Source organism: Akebia trifoliata, chromosome 3, assembly GCF_017979445.1.
Source record: "Akebia trifoliata isolate Shusen 1 chromosome 3, ASM1797944v1, whole genome shotgun sequence".
Lineage (NCBI taxonomy): Eukaryota > Viridiplantae > Streptophyta > Magnoliopsida > Ranunculales > Lardizabalaceae > Akebia > Akebia trifoliata.
The window spans coordinates 42349589-42369536 of NC_141377.1; the positions used below are offsets into that span (position 1 = coordinate 42349589).

At 34.8% G+C, this 19948-nt stretch overlaps 1 protein-coding gene and 1 pseudogene across 1 annotated transcript; both read right to left on the minus strand.

The window, feature by feature from the left end:
* Positions 1–2248: 2248 nt before the first annotated feature.
* Positions 2249–3607, minus strand: LOC147407089 (transcription factor MYB44 pseudogene; annotated as a pseudogene).
* A 10001-nt stretch (positions 3608–13608) lies between these two features.
* On the minus strand, positions 13609–13977 carry LOC147407090 (uncharacterized). The gene has a single exon (XM_086432586.1). It carries the CDS (start codon positions 13975–13977, stop codon positions 13609–13611), a length of 369 nt encoding a protein of 122 aa, XP_086288712.1.
* Positions 13978–19948: the final 5971 nt, after the last annotated feature.

Here is a 19948-nt window from a genome sequence, read left to right on the forward strand (position 1 = left end):
TTTGGGGGGTGAAGGGATGGGATTTTGGGTATCTTGGGAGTTGGTTAGAAGAGCCAACATGTAATATACATGATACATGTGGACGTTGTCATTGATTTGGGTTTCGAACCCTTGCGGGGTGAGTCTTGAGGAGAAGATAGCGTCGCCCCCACACCATCCCTATTAAGTCTAATGTTCATATCCACTCTTACCACCTCGATCATTGCTTCCTTTGGTTTTCCTCTTGCTCTTTTAGAACCTTGCAATTGCACATTCCTTTTAACAGGGGCTGTAATCAGCTTTAGTTGCACATTACCAAACCATCTCAATTGACTTTCCCTTAATTTATTATCTATTGAGGTTACTCATATTTTACTAAATGCTTTTTTTCATGTTTTATCTTTCCCAGTTTGTCCGCTCATCCATCTTTGCATCCTCATCTACGCTATCATCAATTTATGCACATGTTGCTTCTTGATTTCCAAACATTCAGCTCCGTAAAGTATAAACTGGTTTACTGACATCTCATGCTTAGATAAGTAAAAAAAAACAACGTGGAGATTTTTTCTTTTCTCAATCATTTGTCTAAGTTGGAATAATACTTCTTAATTAGAATAGATGCCTCTTCGAGCTTTCCCTATAACTAGATGACTTTACTATGCCTGAGATGCATGGAGGACTATAACAGAGAACCAGACCTCCTTTTCCACCTCTATCAAATCTTGTCTATTTTACAAGGGTGGTTATCTATGACTATTACTACCGTGTTTGACTCTATGAATTGTGATAGTCTGTAGGGAGAATGGCTGTCATGTAGTAGGAGGTGACACAACAAGAGTCTCGTAAGCGATGTGATTTCGACCACAGTAGAGGTCAACATGAAGAGCATGTGCCTCTGCCCATGTACCAATTAAGTTTTTTCTACATTTTCCTTTATGTTAATTGTGTTGCTGCTCTTCTTAAATTTACAAGCATACACAATATCAGCTCGGTCATGTATGTATTGGATGATCACCGTATATTCTATTGAGTTACTTGTTATTTTCAGTTGGCCTGGTGTGAAACTACTTGCTGGTTGCTTGACTAGTTGTTACATCAATCATCATCTAATCTGTTGTTTACATTTTAAATATAACCCAAATAGCATTCTCTCCAAGTTTTAGAAAAAATAAAACATTGGATTGTAACATAATTTTAGTGTCAAATTGTACTCCTTGACGAAGCATTTACCTGACTTGGATAGGAGTTGAACTCCTCGTAAGAATAATCCATTTGACAGCCATTCGGATAACAGATTTTAAATAGCAGATTAATTTCACTGGCGACAAAAGATCCAGTCCAAGTCCTTTTTTTTATTGGGCCTATGATCTTCAGTTGAGCTGCATATGAGCTATTGTACGACCAGCCAGAACCTCCCAACTAGGCCCCTCAAGCCTGATACAAAAAAACTTGAGCAACTTTCTTCTTATGATCAAGGCAATCCCTATTTGATTTGATTTTTTTAAAATTTCACAATTTCTTAAAAAAGAAAAAAAGTGTGATTGATGTATCATCCTCATCTAGATTTAGTTTCTGGGGGTAATGAAGCAACAAAACAAAAGCAAACTTGAATTCTCTCTAGATAGAGGTCTGCTCACAGCCATAGAGCCCCGCCTCCCTAAACTACTACCAAAAGGAAGGGGAGGAAACAAAGGGCTCATAAGCTGTGAGGCTGACCGACCCAGTGTTGACCTGGGTAAGAAGTTACAAATAGCTATTGAAACCAAGAACCACAGCTTCAATGTCAAAAACAAGGTCAATTCTAACTCAAAAAACAAGAATTATGTATCGAGTATCTCACACCGCAACAAAGGGAGACTGAAGGATTATACGTACTTTCACGTAGAGGATTTGAATGATTAATTGGAAGATTGCTTTAGAGGGGATCCTATTGTTTTTACCCTATCACACCCCACTCGAGTATGAGTATGAGGAGAATTTGGTTCTTATGGTCATTGTTATTGGTGCTGTGGGGATCCTAGAACTACATATATCCAGCTTATTAAGAAAAGCTCAAAACGCTAATTTGATTCTTTGTTAGAACAAAACGAAAAACGAACTCTCATGCGACAAAACGGGTCATTTATCCCCCTCATTATTTACTAAGAATTTAAATTTTTTTTTTTTTTTTTTTTAAGAAAAACATCCACATAATTAATATAAAAAATAAAAAGTTTTAACAGAAAAACGTTTTTATTTATTTATTTAAGTGATCGGATTCTGAGGCAAAGAAAGAGAAACTTCAGTTTGTGTTCCATTAAAATCAGGCGAACTTTCTTTGTCCTGATAATCTTGTCTCATATCCTCATCGTTCATCGATCTCAGTTTATGTACAATAAAACGAAAAGAAAAAAAAAAAAAAAAAACATGATTATTTTTTTTCCTATTCTCCATCTATTTACTTCTTCGATTCTGTTCGATTAACTTTTCGAACTTCTCAATTCTCAATTCTTATACCAATCCCTTCCATCAAGCACAATCCGTTCTGTTCAAACCGGACATGTAGTTTCTAACTTCCTTCTTAATCATCTCTTGCATCACAGATAAGAAATCCGGACTAAAAGGCAGAAATGCTTTTTCCTTCAATGATCCATCTGGAATAAAAGGCATAAATGATTTTTCATTTGATGATCCTGATTCATAATACTGATGATGATAGTTATGTTGTAGATGGATCTGTTCTGAAACAAATTGTTGTAACGGCATTTGCGGTGGCTCCGAAGATTGAAACCGATTTTGAGTAAGATTTAATGGGATTGCCGTTGCATGATTAGATACTGAAATGCGATTCGAAACCTCACATGAATCAAATCCAGGGAGTGATAAAGTGAGTGAAGTCGGTGGATCTTTGATCGAAGCAGACGTTTCAAGCTGTGAAGAAGAAGAAGTCATGATTCCGCCTCCCACATGTCGATGGACATGAGACGAAGACGAAGCAGGAAGACTAGAATTGCTTACATCAGATCCAGACGGGCTATTAGGGCTAAAATACAATCCAGAAACAGGCGCAGCCGCGCCATCGCTCACAGATCTCTTCAACCGTTGATGCGGATGTCCTTCCATGGATCTATCATCCATCGTTGATGAAGAACATTTTCTCTTGAGAGTCGAATTCCAATGGTTCTTGATCGCGTTGTCTGTACGACCAGACAGAAGTCTAGCGATCGTCGCCCATTTGTTCCCGAACTTCGCATGAGCACGGATGATCATATCGTCCTCTTCAGGAGTAAAGGCTCGATGCTCTACCTGTGGAGACAACTGGTTACACCATCGGAGACGGCATGACTTGCCCGATCTACCAGGAATCGATTTGCTTATCAGAGACCAGTTCCTTGGTCCATGTTTCTGTACGAGTTTCTGCAACGTATCGTCTTCTTCAGGACTCCATGGACCTGTGATTCGATCCAGATCTTTCCTTGATGAAGCCATGGATTCAAGTTAATCGATCGAAATTCAAAACCCTAGAACCTAAAATGATCCAAAGAAGGCACCAAAAAAAAAAAATTAAAAAAAAAAAAGAGACTGACTTGTGTTATAAAGAAAGAGAACTATAGAGATGGGGGAGACTCTCTCCCTTATATTCTTGCGAAGAGAGACGCGATCGAGAGAGGGTTTATAACGGAAGGACAGAGAGGACCGGATGAGCCGGTTGCATTACTAGTCATGGGCAACAAGAGAGCACCGCTTCTTCCAGGCAAGCGGTTTCTTGCATACAGCTGTAATTGCAACACGCGTCACTTCTATATCGTAGATATTTACATAGATCTCGTTAATTTCTCGAAGAAATCTATTTTGGAAGTTAGGGTAGGTTTTTTAACTTGACAAAGAGAGATAAAAGAGTAGAGATACAAAATTAGAGGAAGTTATCGAAAATATCACGAAAATTTGAAATTATAGGGTAACAACGAATACTGTTGAGAGAGAGAGAGTAACAGATGAGTTTGACTAAGCCAGGCTGGAGAGCATTTTGTGAGGTATTTCTTTATCTGAACGAACGCACGGAACTGCTGAGCTGTCAATAACGACAAATTTGGTCACAGCGGACCGTTACTGCATTCTATCAATCCAGCCTGTAAACCTGCCACTCTGAAAGGTACCTTAACGGCCTTCTCTTAACCGGCACTTGCCAGTTACTAACCCTCGTTTTCGAAACTGCCAAAACCGACTTTCTTTTTCGTTACCTGTACGGACCCCTACCCAGCTCTCTTTTCTCTCGTGTTTCAAGCTTTGCCGACTTGCTTTTTTAACATTAATGTTTAAAATAAGGGACTAAAGAATAATTAATTAAGTGTGGAGGGAGGATAAATAAATGGAAAAGATTGGTTTGAATTGATCCGTATCTATCTGTTTATCGTACACTGTACCTACTACCTAACGCCCCCTGTTAGTGATATTATTGGGTAGGTTTTGATTTTTGAAAAATATTGCAACTTTGACTGACATGATGTATTAAACCTCCCATGCTCCCATCTTCACAGTAACTTCCCTTTCGGTCGGTGATAACTGCTAACTAAATCTCGCGCGAGATTTTCTCGCCTATAACGTTGAACAAATAGAAAACTTACACGCGTGGTGTAAGAAACTTCCTACTTATTTCCATTTTAGACTTTATTTTATTTTACTCCTCTTTCTAGGGAGGCAATAACAATTTAATAAATTAGTCGACTTTAACTATATTTTTAACAGTCAGAAAATAATATATATATAAACAACGCGGCTTTTGATTTTCTCGTTTTAGTTTTTTATTAAAGCATTAATAAAGTATTGCATTGAAGGATGTGAACTGCACCTTTCTTTTTTTTCTTTTTTTCTTTTTTTCTTTTTTCTTTTTTAAAATTGATTTTCAAAATAAATAGCAAAACTGTAAAAACGAAAAGTGAAAAAGAAAAGTTTAAGAAAAAAAAAAAAAAAGAGATATGGAGAATCGTACTTTCAGCGTGTAGCCGTCACACTTGAACAGCTGGCTTACTCGCATGACACTAACTTTAACCTCTTTTGTCCTATTGATGGCACGTGCGGATGTAACACGTAGGAAAGATGTACTCATCGTCGTATAAAGACGACTAGCATAGAGAGAAAAACGTCTCAGGAGAGAGACACGTGTGGCATGCATTGTCTTTTGGTAACAGATTGAGACGACTCAACCGTCTTGACTTGAGTTTTTAAATTTACAATTTTGCCCCATCTATTTGCTACATCCTTTGCGAATAGCGAAAGTTTTTATAGGGCTAATTAGGTAAATAAGATGAATAAACGCACGTGATGTAGAAAGATCGAGGACATTTCCTTACAATCGGCACCGTGAATTTTAAAATCCATTTACTTCGAATTGGGAGAAAACAATAATAGAAACCAAAGATTGCTTTCCCGAGACACTGCCAATAAGTCACCTTACAATATATATATATTTTTTTGGTTAAAAGAAAAAAACTCGATCATCTAAAAATAAAGTCGGACTCAATATTTGTTTTAATAATAATTTCTTAACTAGGAAGTCTTTCACTCGTACAAAACTCCGTGAACGTGTTATGTGCATTTGTGTATCGCAAGAAAATATATATATGTTTCGTCTTCGTAATACATCAGTCGAGTATTGATCGAGTGAAAACATTCTAGTTGGAATATTAGCACTCACATTCTTTTAGAGAGTTGTCATTGCGCCCACCAATTTTTGCCAACGCCACTCAACTATGTCCAATTCTTTAGTATTTTACATAGGAATTCGATGGCATTAGCAAACGTTGGTGTGATGCTACAACTAAAATAACATAGATTAAATACCCCATGTGCAAGGTTATAAGGAAGTAATAAAATCCTGAAGGTCTGAGATAAATTCACGAGCATTATGTAAAAATTGAAAGAAAACATATGTAACTAGAGGTGCACATTGTTTGAATTGATTCGGATTTTGGCAAAATTAGAATCGAACAAAATATGATCGATTCAACAAATTTGGAACTGAACCAATCCAATTACCCTATAAAATCGAACCAATCCAAACTAACATTGGTTCGGATCGGTTCTTGGTTCTCATACTTTCAAAATAGAAAAACTAGTATTTTTTCTTTCAAAAGAGAAACCATTTAGATCAGATCATAAATAATACCTATTTTTAAAATGAAAATGATTTTATAATTAAATTTTGACTGAAATCTGTATAAATTAAAACTTAGAGGAAGCTCAATGAGACTAAAAAAAAAATTACAATTTTAAATTGGTATTTTGGATGGATTAGTGAGGAAATTAATCCATAAATGGTAGATTAACTAATCCAAATCTAGGTTTGTATAGTGTATTTCATCTAACAAACACGACATAAAGGGTTCTCATAAAAAAATAAGGAATCATACTTTTGAAAAAGTTTTTTCATAAATGAGTTGATCTATTTGAGAGTTGAGAGAGTGATTTGTGTACATTTTTTTATGAGTTTTTGTTTTTAAAAAAAAATAGAGGAGATGAAGTTGAAGATTTTGATGAGTTACCTCATCGTAACATACTAACACAATTGAGAGTGAGAGAAATATATAATATAAGAACGAAACTAAAAAATAATTTTATTTTTAAATATATATATATATATATATATATATATATACTTCGGATTAGTTCGGTTCTATTATACCCCTAATCGGGAATCGAACAAAATCAATCGGATTTCTTTATATACAATCCACACCCGAGCCAAACCATGTTCAATCCGAACCAATCTAATCCAAAAGACTTCGAATTAGTTCGGTTCTCGGATTTACCCAATCCAATGTGTACCCCTGCGTGTAACACATTTACATATTACAATGATTCTGTAAGCAATTAGTGTACATTCATCTATTGTGAATTAAGAAAAAAAATTTAAACATTCAATGTGATAGTAATAAACAAAACCTTAAAAAGAATTTATAGATATTGAATCAAATCAATTAATTAACTCATTTTGGATCAATCCAAAAATATGAAACTTAATCAATCAATGTTGATCGAAATAAAATTACAAATCTTTGAGTTTCACCCTTAACCCTAACTAGGATTTTAGCCAACAGTCTTCATATACGGACCCATCAAAATGATTGAATAAAAAATATTAGAAAAATAAACTAATTTTTTTTAAAGAAAACTAGAAAGAGATTAGAGAAAGAACAACCGTAACAACAATGAGAGGTCTAGAGAAAATAAATAATGGTGTGAGAATAAACAAAATAGAAACAAATAATAAAATATAATAAGTACTAAATAGAAGGTGAAAGAATTTAACATGTGGGGAAAAAATAAATAAATAAATAGAAATAAAAAAAGATATGAGAGATATGTATGAGACTTTTTACAATAATACAAAATAGAAATGGAAATACTTTGTATGATACATAAGAGAATGTGTGAAGCACTTTGTGAAAAAATTTCTTTTTTTCTTTAGCCATTCCTTTAACTTGTCTCATAATTGCTCATCCGCCATTTTGCATACTTTCTTCATTAAATATTCATTTTTAGCAATTTCTCCTATTTTGAACCTCTAACAGCTATAAAAATGAAAATTCAATTAATTAGACTCACTTAACCAAATGAACGTCAATTAACCCATCCAATTTGGGAGTAAATATCATCAATTTGTATAATTAACATGTGGTAGTAGCACTTTTCCTTTTTAATTTAGTAAATTTTGATAAGATTAGGGGTTAATAATAACCAAACTAGTTTGACATAATTTGCACCGTTTGCAAATATATTTTAAATTTATATATTATGCATTCATCTATATAATAAAACACAGCTATAGAACCCACAATTGTTCTATATAATAAAATACAACGGTAAGATTCACTTGTGGGGATAAACCTCTCATTCAACTACAATGACCCACTTTATTACTTTTCTCCTACCCCTTAAACTTTATTATCTTTACTCTCCTCCCCCACTCCTTCCATTTTTCAACAATACCCATTTAATTTTATTATTTTTCCTCTTTTACCCTTTTAAACCCAACGATTTTTTAATAATCCCCCTCAAATTCTATTATTTTCCCTCTTTTACCCTCTAAACCCTTTAAGTGGATGCCTGTGTTGTAGGCACGAACTAATTCTAGTCTATATAATAAAACACAACTGTAGGACCCATAATTATTAAGAATAAATTTCTCATCCCAACTACAGTTTTGTAAGGATAAATATGCCATTGAACTACATTTTTGTGGGATCCACTTAATTGTCTTTCCTCTTCACCGTCCTAATTTTACTATATTCCCTACCCCCTTTAACCCATTTTGTTATTTTTCATTTTTATCCCTTTATCCTCAATTTAAGGTAACAATCCAAAAGTTTAACTAACAACAAAAAATTTGAAAATAGATATTTATAGATCCTATAGATCATGAAAGAAGGTAAGAGAATGGTACCATAAGATAATTGTTAAATTGGGGTTTAAAGTGATATAAACCCATAAAATAGATAAGGGTACATTAGATTAAGGACTTATCCCAGTCAATGCACCAATAGTTGAGTTGACAAGACTCTATTGGCATTCGAGTTAGATTCAAGTTTTTTGAGTTTTGAAGCCTAAATTAAGATAGTCCATTTAGGTAATACATGAGTTTTAGATAGTATTGTATGCAATTAAAATGTTCTTAGAACTAGGAATCAACTACACAAGTTATTAATGCATAAAATACTAATTTTTACCCCAATTATGGTGATTAATTAATGTTAATTTGGTCATTTGAGCTTATTTGATTTAATTTTATTTTTGTAGGTGTTAAAGGCATGAAATATGAGAGAAGACCTAGAAAATGACTTTTGGTGAAGAAAACTTGCAAAATGGTGGATGAGTAATATAAGATAAATATATAAGGAATGGTTAAAGAATAAAAAAAATGTTTCCAAAAAGAAGAAAAACTCGTTCTTGTATACTACACATATTCCCCCATCCTTCTATTTTATGTTTTGTCTAAAATATTCTTAACATCTCTCTCACACATTTTTATTTCTATCTCTTTCATCCACATGTCAATTTCTCTTTCCTTCCATATCCTTCTCTTTCTATTTTTAATTTTATTTATTCTCTTAATTTTTTATTTATGTTCTAGAAAATACTTCATCTTTTCTACTTTTCACTTTTTTTTCTTTTTTAATCCCTCTTCTTTTCTAGTCTATCTTTTAGTTTTATATTAAATTTATTTCTAAATTTTTATTAAATAATTTTGATGAATTTTTCTTTAAAAATTATTGTTGAAAACCCTAACTAAGGCTAAGGGCGAAGCTTAAAGATCTACAATTTTATTTTGTTTAACAATCATGTATAATTTTATATTTTTGAATTAATTTAAAGGTGAATTATTTCTTTTAATTAATTTCATATCTATAAATTCTTTTTGAATTTTTGTTTATAATCACCACATTGAATGTTTGAGAAAAAAAATTGATTTATTGTGGATAATTGTTACATTGATTTTTTTTTTTAAATCTTTGTGATATATGAATGTATTACACGTGCAACTTCAAAATATTTCAGCAATTCTTTTTTTTTTTTTTTGTTTAATTGACATATCATTTGGTTATGGAGAATTTTTATTCGAAACTAACCAGAAAAGTGGATCCTTGATTGCCTAAACACTTTTGTATTTTTTGTTTTAAATTTATTTATTTTTTTACTTCATACAAAAGTATGAAAAATTTATCATTTTTAGTAGTTTAGGTCAAATCTCTTTTAATTTACGTGCTTTCATTTTATTTTGACACAATTATTGTGGATTGATTTAGAACTCTCGAGTTTTTTTTTTTTTTTTTTGTTTACTCCCTTACACACTCTACACTTGGGATTATTAATCTACATTATTTTAGTTGTAGCAATAGGGAATCATTTTCAAAGTTAGAAGCATGCGAATTTCTATCATGGGTAGGGGTGTCAATACGTCAATTTTGGGTAGGTTCCTCATATATCCATAAGCTAGCGAAACCTAAATAAAATCTCAGTTTTGTTTCTCATCAATTTCAAGTATGGGTATGAGATCCTCTAAACTAAAATCCAACCTACAAATACTCAATAACCATTAAATACCCATTAAGAAAGACAATTTTTTTTAATGAGAAAAAAAGATGAGTATCTAATAAAATCGATAATTATTTATAAATGTAAATAATCTAACTTGAATTCCTCAATTGAAAGTTAAGATCAACAATGAATTCTTCAAGTAAATCAAACTTTTGAGAAGAAAATCTAAGAAATTATGGTATGGATATTTGTTGTTGAAATTGAATGAGAATATGGAAAATGAATGGATGTTTACATAGATGGATGCTAAAAAATAAAGACTTCACATTCTCTTAATATTTTACTTTTAAATAACTACAAGATATCCATTGATTGTTATATAATTAAATTAACTATTAATTTTATTACAAATATTTTAAGTACAATAAATTTACTAGTTGGGTACCCAAAAAAGAGCTGAATATTATTTAGTCCTTAACATGACTACCCTAAAATGATGGAGTCCATGATGGTAGATCTTAAACTAATCAATCGGTTTGGAATACATCAAGTAAATTGGCACCTATTCGCATCCTTAATCATGGCCCCATTATTCTACCAAAAATGTTACTTAATTGTTGAAGTGTGATTACGAGGTTCACTAGGTGGAGAGTTGGAGGAGAAGAATGGGGAAATTTGAAGATTGATGGCCCAAACGGAGAGAGAATTTGATACCACATTTTCCATTATTTATTCAACGTTACTTTTGAATGGAGTAAGTTCTTTTTGAGTTACTCCTACTAGGCATTTAGGAGCCTAACTTGGACCACAAATGAAAGTTTGATGGAGTATCTTAGGATCCAATGCTTGGAGAGGCTAGAATTGTTACAAGTGTATCATAATCAAATCTACAGAAACTTGCAATGGTTCAACGCTAAAATTTGGAAGACCAAAAAACCCCACATTTACATTTAACTTTATTATCATCAAGGTCATTTTTGTCCAGATGAATAAAATAATAATCATGATAGTTAAGTTTTCTAAAATTACAAAAAAAATCTTTTATTATTTAATTTTTAAAATCGTCTTAGTAATACTTTAAATTACAAAGAAATCTTTATATATAATATAATATTACATTTTCACAATCCCTATAATCATGTTTCTTAGTTTTCTAGAAGAGTCGAGGCGACACAGTATTTCCTGTGATTCTTACAATTCTGACGTGGAGGTGCGCACATAACCCTAAATGGCAGCATTAGGATATTTAGAATTACATTATATCTTTTTATTATGTTATCTTCAAAATTACCTCAATATATTACTTAATATTTTAAATTATAAAAAGGATATTTATAATATATTAAATAATAAAATATTATATAAAATTATACTATTGATTTGAAATTTTTTAAATTAATTATAACAAAGTTTAATCATGCATAAATCCAATTATTTTTTAAGTACATGCCACCTCTAGTTTAAATAATAGGAAAGCCAAGTGGTGTTTCGAAACTGCCATCTCCCTAACTGTCTACCACATAACATCGAGACAAGACAAGAGAGGCTGTTTTTAATAAAGTTGATAAAGATAAAGAAATGTAGCTGTGATACTGCCCACTAACCACTCACTCTTTCTCTCTCTTATTTCTCGATCGTCCAAGTCCCTATCTCGTCACTCGGACTTCTATGTGTTTTATTCGTATTTTCATTTTTTATATTGAGATTAAATGTTGGAGCATCAACTTCTTTGTCTTTATTGCTCGTACAATAATATGACTCTATCTCAAGTCGGTTTCCAACTGCGATTTTTTTCCCTGTATCCCTCTTTTTATTATCTTCATTTCGACAGTTTTGCAATTTTTTTAAAAAAATTTAAAATATTTTAAAATTAATACTTTAAAAAAGTGCATTAAAAGGTATACTGTTTGGATAAATTAAAAAAATTAGAAGTTAACAAACCAAAAAAGATAAATATTTTATATTTTTATGATGGAAATTATATTTATAGATTTTTGTTGGTCCTTGGTTGAATCATTTATTTTCTTACTCATATCGTGATCTTTGACTACATATGTATTTGATGCCACGTTTCAGAATTGTCTTTTCGCATGTCTACATGTGTCGATCGATTTAGTTTTGTTTGAAACTTAATGGAGGTGAATCTCCATGAGCGTTTTTGTGCAATTCTTGCCAAATGGCATTTCTTTTAATTTATACGTTTTGTTGTTACAGGTCTTTGAAGCTTTGTCATGAATTGTAACATCACGTCTCAAGAATGATTTTCTTTCTTTTATAACACGTGTTTAGTGGTATCAACTTAGTAGATCATATTCTCCCTAATAACAATTTTCTCTTTGGTTGACCATGAGAGGTGGTATCACCTCTAGAAAACAATGGTGATTGTTATGGCCTAGCTTTTAATCCTCTATCCTTCAACCCTTTCTAGTATTAATAGGTCAGGAATCAAGGCCCTTGAGTGGGTAGTGTTATCGGTGACAGATATCTTGGATCGTGAGTCTAAGTTCTACTCTGGGACGTAGGATGTAACTTGGAATTGAGATCCTTGTTGTAGTGGTTTGATTCAGGTAAGGTGCATCCCAACTTGTGAAAAGTTATAACCTCTCGCATCTACCATAACTCTAGTCAAGAATTCATAATCAATGTTCCAAACTTGAAAATTAATCTCAACTCTCAACTAATCCAGTCAACTCTATGACTCAGTTGCATATCTAAATTTTTAGTATTTAACATTTTTATCTTATTTATTTTCTATTTTTTTCTAAAATATATTAGATGGAACATATTCCCTACTTGATTCTAGATAGGACTATTTAAAGGTCTTTACATTTTGGCAAATATTAGAGATGCCCTTTGTATTTTCAAACTAATGGCACATCCCTCAACCTCAATCTACTCTTGAATACTAATAAAAAATAATATAAATACCCTCCTCTTCAGCCTCTAGTCAAAATCCCTTGATTTTCTTCCCATACCGATCATTTAGGTGCCCTAATTTTCAACTTTGAGATTCTCTCTTTCAACTTTCAAACTCAAGAATAAAGATAGAATTTTTGGGAAATAAAGACAACGGATTTTTACTTTGATTTTACTCCTTTTCAACAACTCAAACCTCAAGAGCAAGATAGGATTTTTGGGAAGTAATAATATACGGATGTGCTATTTCTAAAAAAAGTGTTATAACTTTGATCCTGACATTCATTTGAATATTATACTATGATTTTTGCATAACTAACAATAATCTGATAAGAGTGAATTTAAAATGGGAAAGAGATCTGAAATCAGAAAGATGAGAGAAGTTAGAGGCAATTGTTTCATACCCTTTTTTAAACTAAATCAGACTATATATAGTTTTACAGCAGAAAGGAAATGCTAACAGTAAAAAAATACAGCAACTACCACTAAGTAAGTTACTACTTACATGGGCAGTAACCACTTACATGGGCAGCTACTACTACTACCACTAAGACCACGTCTTCTACCCCCTCTACTTCCTAAGTCATGGGCAGCAACTACTTCTACCACTAAGTAAGTTACCACTTACATGGACAGCAACTACTTCTACCACTAAGTACATGGGCCCTAAATATATGAGCACGTATCATTCCCCCCCACTTAAGGATCCTTGTCCTCAAGGATAAAATTAGGATAAGACTTCGAAAAACGCCACTCATTTTCCCAAGTTGCATCTTCTGTTAGCGTCCCTTGCCACTTAACCAAGATTTCAGACTTCGGACGATACTTCCCTTTACGAATTATACGACAGTCTAGGATAGCTTCCGGCCTTGGAAGGATGGCAGTAGTCTCTGAAATTGGCGGAAGGTGGGAAGAGGCTGGGGTGACTGGTCCCAAATGCTTCCGCAACAGACTGACATGGAACACATCATGGATTTGAGAACTTGTAGGTAAAGCAAGTTGATAAGCCACCGATCCTATTTTCTCAACTATTTGATATGGACCAAAGTAACGTGGTGCGAGCTTCATTGAACGTCAGAAAACCACGGAAGTTTGTCGATAAGGCTGCAATTTCAAATACACAAAATCTCCCACAAGAAATGAGACTTCACGTCGATGCTGATCCGCTTGACATTTCATCCGATCCCGAGCCGCCAAGAGTAGATTGCGCCGTAACTCACGAAGGACGGCATCTCGATCTCACAAATACTCATCCACTGCTTGGACACGGGAAGTACCCGATACATAAGCTAGTAGACTTGGTGGTCTAATGCCATAAACAGCTTCAAAAGGTGACATCTTGGTAGAAGAGTGTGTGGACGTATTATAGCTAAACTTGGCCCAAGGAATCCATTCGATCCACATTCGAGGCTGTTCACCGGCAAAACAACGTAAATATTGCTCCAAAGTTCGATTCACCACTTCAGTTTGGCCATCGGATTGTGGGTGATAACTCGAGCTCATACATAACTTGGTGCCCTGCAGCTGGAACAATGTTTGCCAAAAAGAACTAATAAACACCTTGTCTCGGTTACTTACAATCGATGTTGGAAGACCGTGTAGGCGAATCACGTTAGAGACAAATGCCTTGGCAACAGTTAAGGCTGTAAACGGGTGTTTCAATGGAACAAAGTGAGCATATTTTGTCAAACGGTCGACTACCACCATAATGACCGTGTATCCATTTGAAGATGGTAAACCTTCGATGAAGTCCATCGAAACATCAGCCCATATTTTTGTAGGAATTGGTAGTGGCTGAAGCAATCCCGCTGGTCGCATGCAATCGGTTTTGAACATCTGACAGATATCACAATGTTGCAAGAACTCCTTCACCGTGTGGCGCATATTAGACCAAAAGAAGCTATGCTTGATACGGGATAGAGTTTTGTGAAACCCAAAGTGACCCCCGATTGGTGATGAATGGCAATTAGCGAGTATCTTTGGAATCAAACTTGAGGTTGGACTCAAATAGACTTTATCACGTTTGAACCATACGCCATCTCGTAGGAGCAATTTGTGGTGTGATTGGAAGGAACTTGTCTTGAGCAATTCCTCATAAAAGGAATCATGTTGGACTTCCTTTTGGAGCACTGACCACCATTCTGCTTGTGGCATAGAAATAGATAAGAATTGGAACTCAACTACACGAGATAGAGAATTAGCACCTTGGTTTTCTGACCCTCGTTTGTATTCAATTTCATAGTCATAACCAAGAATCTTTGGCAGCCACCTCGTTTGCGCTAGTGTTGAAATCCGTTGCTTTAGTAAGTATTTGAGGCTTTTTTGGTCGGTGCAGACCGTGAAAGGTTTGCCAAGCAGATATGGACGCCATTTCTTGATTGCTTTGACAATAGCCAACATCTCCTTCTCATAGGTGGAGAGTGCCAAGGTCGATCCTTTTAAGGCTTCGCTGAAATACGCCACTGGTCGATTGTGCTGAGTAAGGATTGCACCAAGTCCAAGACCACTAGCATCACATTCGATCACGAACCGTTGAGAAAAATCAGGAAGGCATAAGATTGGAGGTGAAGTTAATGCCTCCTTCAATTGTTTGAAGGCCCTCTCAACTTCTATGTTCCACTGAAAACCCTCTTTAGTCAGGAGTCGAGTCAAGGGAGCTGCTATACCTCCAAAATTACGGATGAACTTCCGATAATAGCCTGCCAGCCCAAGAAATCCACGGACTCCCTTCGCTGTTGTTGATGTAGGCCACTCAACTACGACTTGTATTTTGGCTGGATCAACTGCTACACCTTGCTTTGAAATTATGTGACCCAAGTATTCAACCTGTGAGGCTTCGAAATGACACTTCGATTCTTTTGCAAACAATTTGTTAGCTGATAGGATTTGCAAGACAATTTGCAAATGGTTGAGATGGTCTTCCCATGATTTCGAATATACCAAAATGTCATCAAAGAAAACCAAGATGAACTTACGGAGATAAGGGCGAAGAAGGTCATTCATGAGGCTCTGGAAGGTTGCTGGTGCGTTGGTGAGGCCAAATGGCATCACTATGAACTCGTAATGTCCATTCTGTGTCCGAAAGGTTGTTTTCGAAATGTCATCCTCGTGCACTCGAATTTGATGATAACCAGATCGCAAATCCAATTTGGAGAAAAACTTGGCACCATGGAGCTCATCCAAAAGTTCATCAATCACTGGAATAGGATATTTGTCCTTGATGGTGATGTCGTTCAAGGCTCGATAATTCACACAAAACCGCCAATCGCCATCTGCCTTTTTCACTAGTAGAACCGGTGATGAGAATGGGCTATTACTAGGCCTAATCAGCCCAGATTGCAAAAGCTCCTTAACCATCTTTTCTATCTCCGTTTTCTGGTAGTAAGGATAACAATAAGGTCTTACGCTCACGGGTTTTGTATTGGATTGCAATGGAATTCGATGATCATTTGATCGTTTGGGAGGTAAGCTAGTGGGGGTTTCAAACACATGGGAGAATTTAGAGAGGAGGTGGCTCATGTCAGGGGCATAGGATTGTAATTGGCTATTGGTAACAGAAGGAATTATTTGGAAGAAAAGTCCAGTACCTTGTAAGCTGTTGAATTCCTTGTCGGTTAGAGATCCGATGGCAGAACGCCCAAGTCCTTGGAAGGTGTGGGAAACTCCTCCAACTTTGAAGGACATGGTAAGCTGCTTGTAATCCGTTTCAATTGGTCCAAGAGTTTCAAGCCACTGTACACCCAAAATCAACTGACATGCCGCGACAGGAAGAACATAGTAATCCGCTATAATGGTGTGGCTTTGCACGGTAAGAGTGATGACTGACACTGTCCAACGCATTCAATCCGTTCCCTATTGGCCACCATGACTTGGAACTTCTTGTCTCGCACCACTGGTAGTCCGAACTTAGAGACTATAGCCTGATCGATGAAGTTGTGAGTGCTGCCTCCATCTATGAGCACAGTTACGTTTTTGTTTCTAAGCTTGCCCAGAACGCGTATGGTTTGTGGGTGGTCTGCACCTACAATTGCATGGAAAGAAATCTCAGGTATTGTTTCTTGAATTTCGACTTCATGTGGAGCGTTGTTGGCATCATCGAGGCTTGGATGGGGTGAATCTTCAATCATAAATAATTGCGGGCGTTCGCAACGATGTCCCGGAAAGAATTTCTCATCACAATAATAGCACAATCCCTTCTCTCGACGTTCCCGCACCTCTTGGTTGGTGATCTTGCGGAGATTTGTTGTTGGAGTGTTGGCATTGGAATTCATCCGTTGGATTGGTGGAGGGCCTAGTACACCCGATGTTGGGTTGGTTGTCATCTTTGGCGGCGTTGAATTTGGTTGGGAGCGAAATGGTGGAGTTGGTTTCTTTTGTAATTGGTTTCGCTCCTCTATTAGTCGAGCGACTCCTATTGCATCTGCTAAGGTACTGGGTTGTTTAATCTTCACGTCTAAGCGAATGTCATCGCGAAGTCCTACAATAAAACAACCAATCAGGAAACTTTCAGGCAGACCGTCAACTCTGTGAGACAGTTTCTCGAAGGTTTCTTGATAAGCTGTTACGGTAGTGGTTTGCCTAAGGCGAGTTAGGGCTTCCGATGGGTCTTCATAATCAGTTGGGCCAAATCGGAGAAGTATAGCCCTGGTTAATTCATTCCATATAAGAGGGCCACGGAATTTTGTCAACCACCTGTGCCATTGTAAGGCGATTCCCTCAAGATGGAAGGATGCTAGATGAACTTGTTGATCAGGTGCAATATTTTTGAATTCAAAATATTGCTCTGCTTTGTATATCCAGCCGGTTGGGTCCTCGCCATTAAATCTTGGAAAGGACAATTTGAGGTAATGATGAGGTTGGTCATTGTGTGAACGATTAGCATTCTGGGAATGCGAGGATTCTGCAGAGGCAAATGGGTTGAATTCGAAGTGGTTAGTATGTGGAATCTGGGAAGTTCGTAGAGCTTGAAGTTCTGTTAACACTGTTTGGATAGCAGCATGAACCTGATCAAAACTTGACTCATGTCGAGCTAAGATTTCATTCACCTCATTGCGAAATTCTGCATTTGTTTTGCCGCAAGTGTCCATAATTTGGACCTTGCTCTGATACCACTGATAAGAGTGAATTTAAAATGGGAAAGAGATCTGAAATCAGAAAGATGAGAGAAGTTAGAGGCAATTGTTTCATACCCTTTTTTAAACTAAATCAGACTATATATAGTCTTACAGCAGAAAGGAAATGCTAACAGTAAAAAAATACAGCAACTACCACTAAGTAAGTTACTAGTTACATGGGCAGTAACCACTTACATGGGCAGCTACTACTACTACCACTAAGACCACGTCTTCTACCCCCTCTACTTCCTAAGTCATGGGCAGCAACTACTTCTACCACTAAGTACATGGGCCCTAAATATATGGGCACGTATCATAATCTACCCAAAAAACTTATATAAAATAATAACTAAACAAATATGTTATAAGTTTTGATCTTGACATCTGATTATTATTATGTATATTTTTTAGGTACTTCACAAAGATCTATCCAATAAGCATAGTCATTTTCTTATCTCAACTCATGATAGATGAGAGAATACAAATGCCATGATTAAAAGTTACAACATTTTTTAGAAGTTATGCTCTTGTTATTAAAAAGTAGAAAACTTTCAACTTTTAAAAGGCCATAACTTTTGTTTTAGACATCATTTTTATCATTATTATATATGATTTTTCGGTAGATTATTACGAATCACCTAAAATTTATATACAATAATAATTTTATAAAATGTCAAAATCAAAAGTTATGGCATTTTTTAAAAACAGTGGATTCCCTACTTTTAAAATATTATATTTTTTATTTGGACATTAGTTTAGAGCTAATGATTTTCTTACTTAGAAATTTTCACTCGGTCTGTATTTGACCGAAATGGTGATGGCACAGAGCCATTAATCTTTTCTTTTAGTATCTTGAAAAAAAAGATCTATGATTTTGTGCCCTTGACATGTCAGCAGAGTACAGACTGTGTGAAAAATTTTGAGCCAGAAAATCAAGTCTTTTAGTTTGGCCATTATTATATATGCCTCTTTCATAGTAAAAAAAATTATTGTGTTTTGCCGTTATATTTTTTTGGATAAAGAAGTTGTGTCAAATTGATTGGCAAAAGGCAATGAAACATTCTATAATAATTCAGGACTTAATTTGTTTAACAATCCTCAAAATATTATTAGAAAATAGAATAATTACAGAAACTATAAACGCCCAAATGCATATCTACAGTTGGATCTTTCTCCTCTCGTAGAATTGACCCCATAGTAGTGGTGTTAGTGAGCATGCTTTTCATTAAACTAGAAAAGTCTAAACCTATGATTGATAAGACATGAACAAAACTTTTCCTTTTGCCTTTATTAATCTTTACTTATAATTGCATGCTTAGTGGCTATTTCTTTCACTAAATCCTTAAAATAAATTTTTTTTATATAAAATATATAACTAATAAAACACAACTTGGCTGATCAACTAAGTGACTAAAGTTGTATGTACATGGGATTGGAACAATGCTTATGACCTCACAAAGAGCATTTTTTTTATTTTAGTGGATATACTGATGGAATATAGGCAACAGCTTCTCTTTCTCCTTCACATAAAGATATAAACCCTCAGCTAAGTACTATAAGACACAAATGAATGTGCATGGGTCCTACCATTATATTGTTCTCTTCCTCCAAAAGTTGACCAAATCAAATGATTCTAATAATTTGATCATTTTAAACTTGTTTCTTGAATGGTTTATTAGTCATTTTGCATTTGTTGCTTTACATAGTATGAGTTTAATAGATTTCCCCCTCAATTGAAAAATGAAAAGTAAGAAATATCGTGGTTCTCGTGGACATATTATATTAAAAAGACATTTCCCATTAAATTGACTATTCAAATGTGGATGGAGAAGTAGTTGAAGTCGTGGGGTCTCCCTTAGGGCCTCCTAGTGGTAGAAATTTGAAATATCTTCTTCTCCTCCCCCTCTTTTCTATCTTTTTTTTTT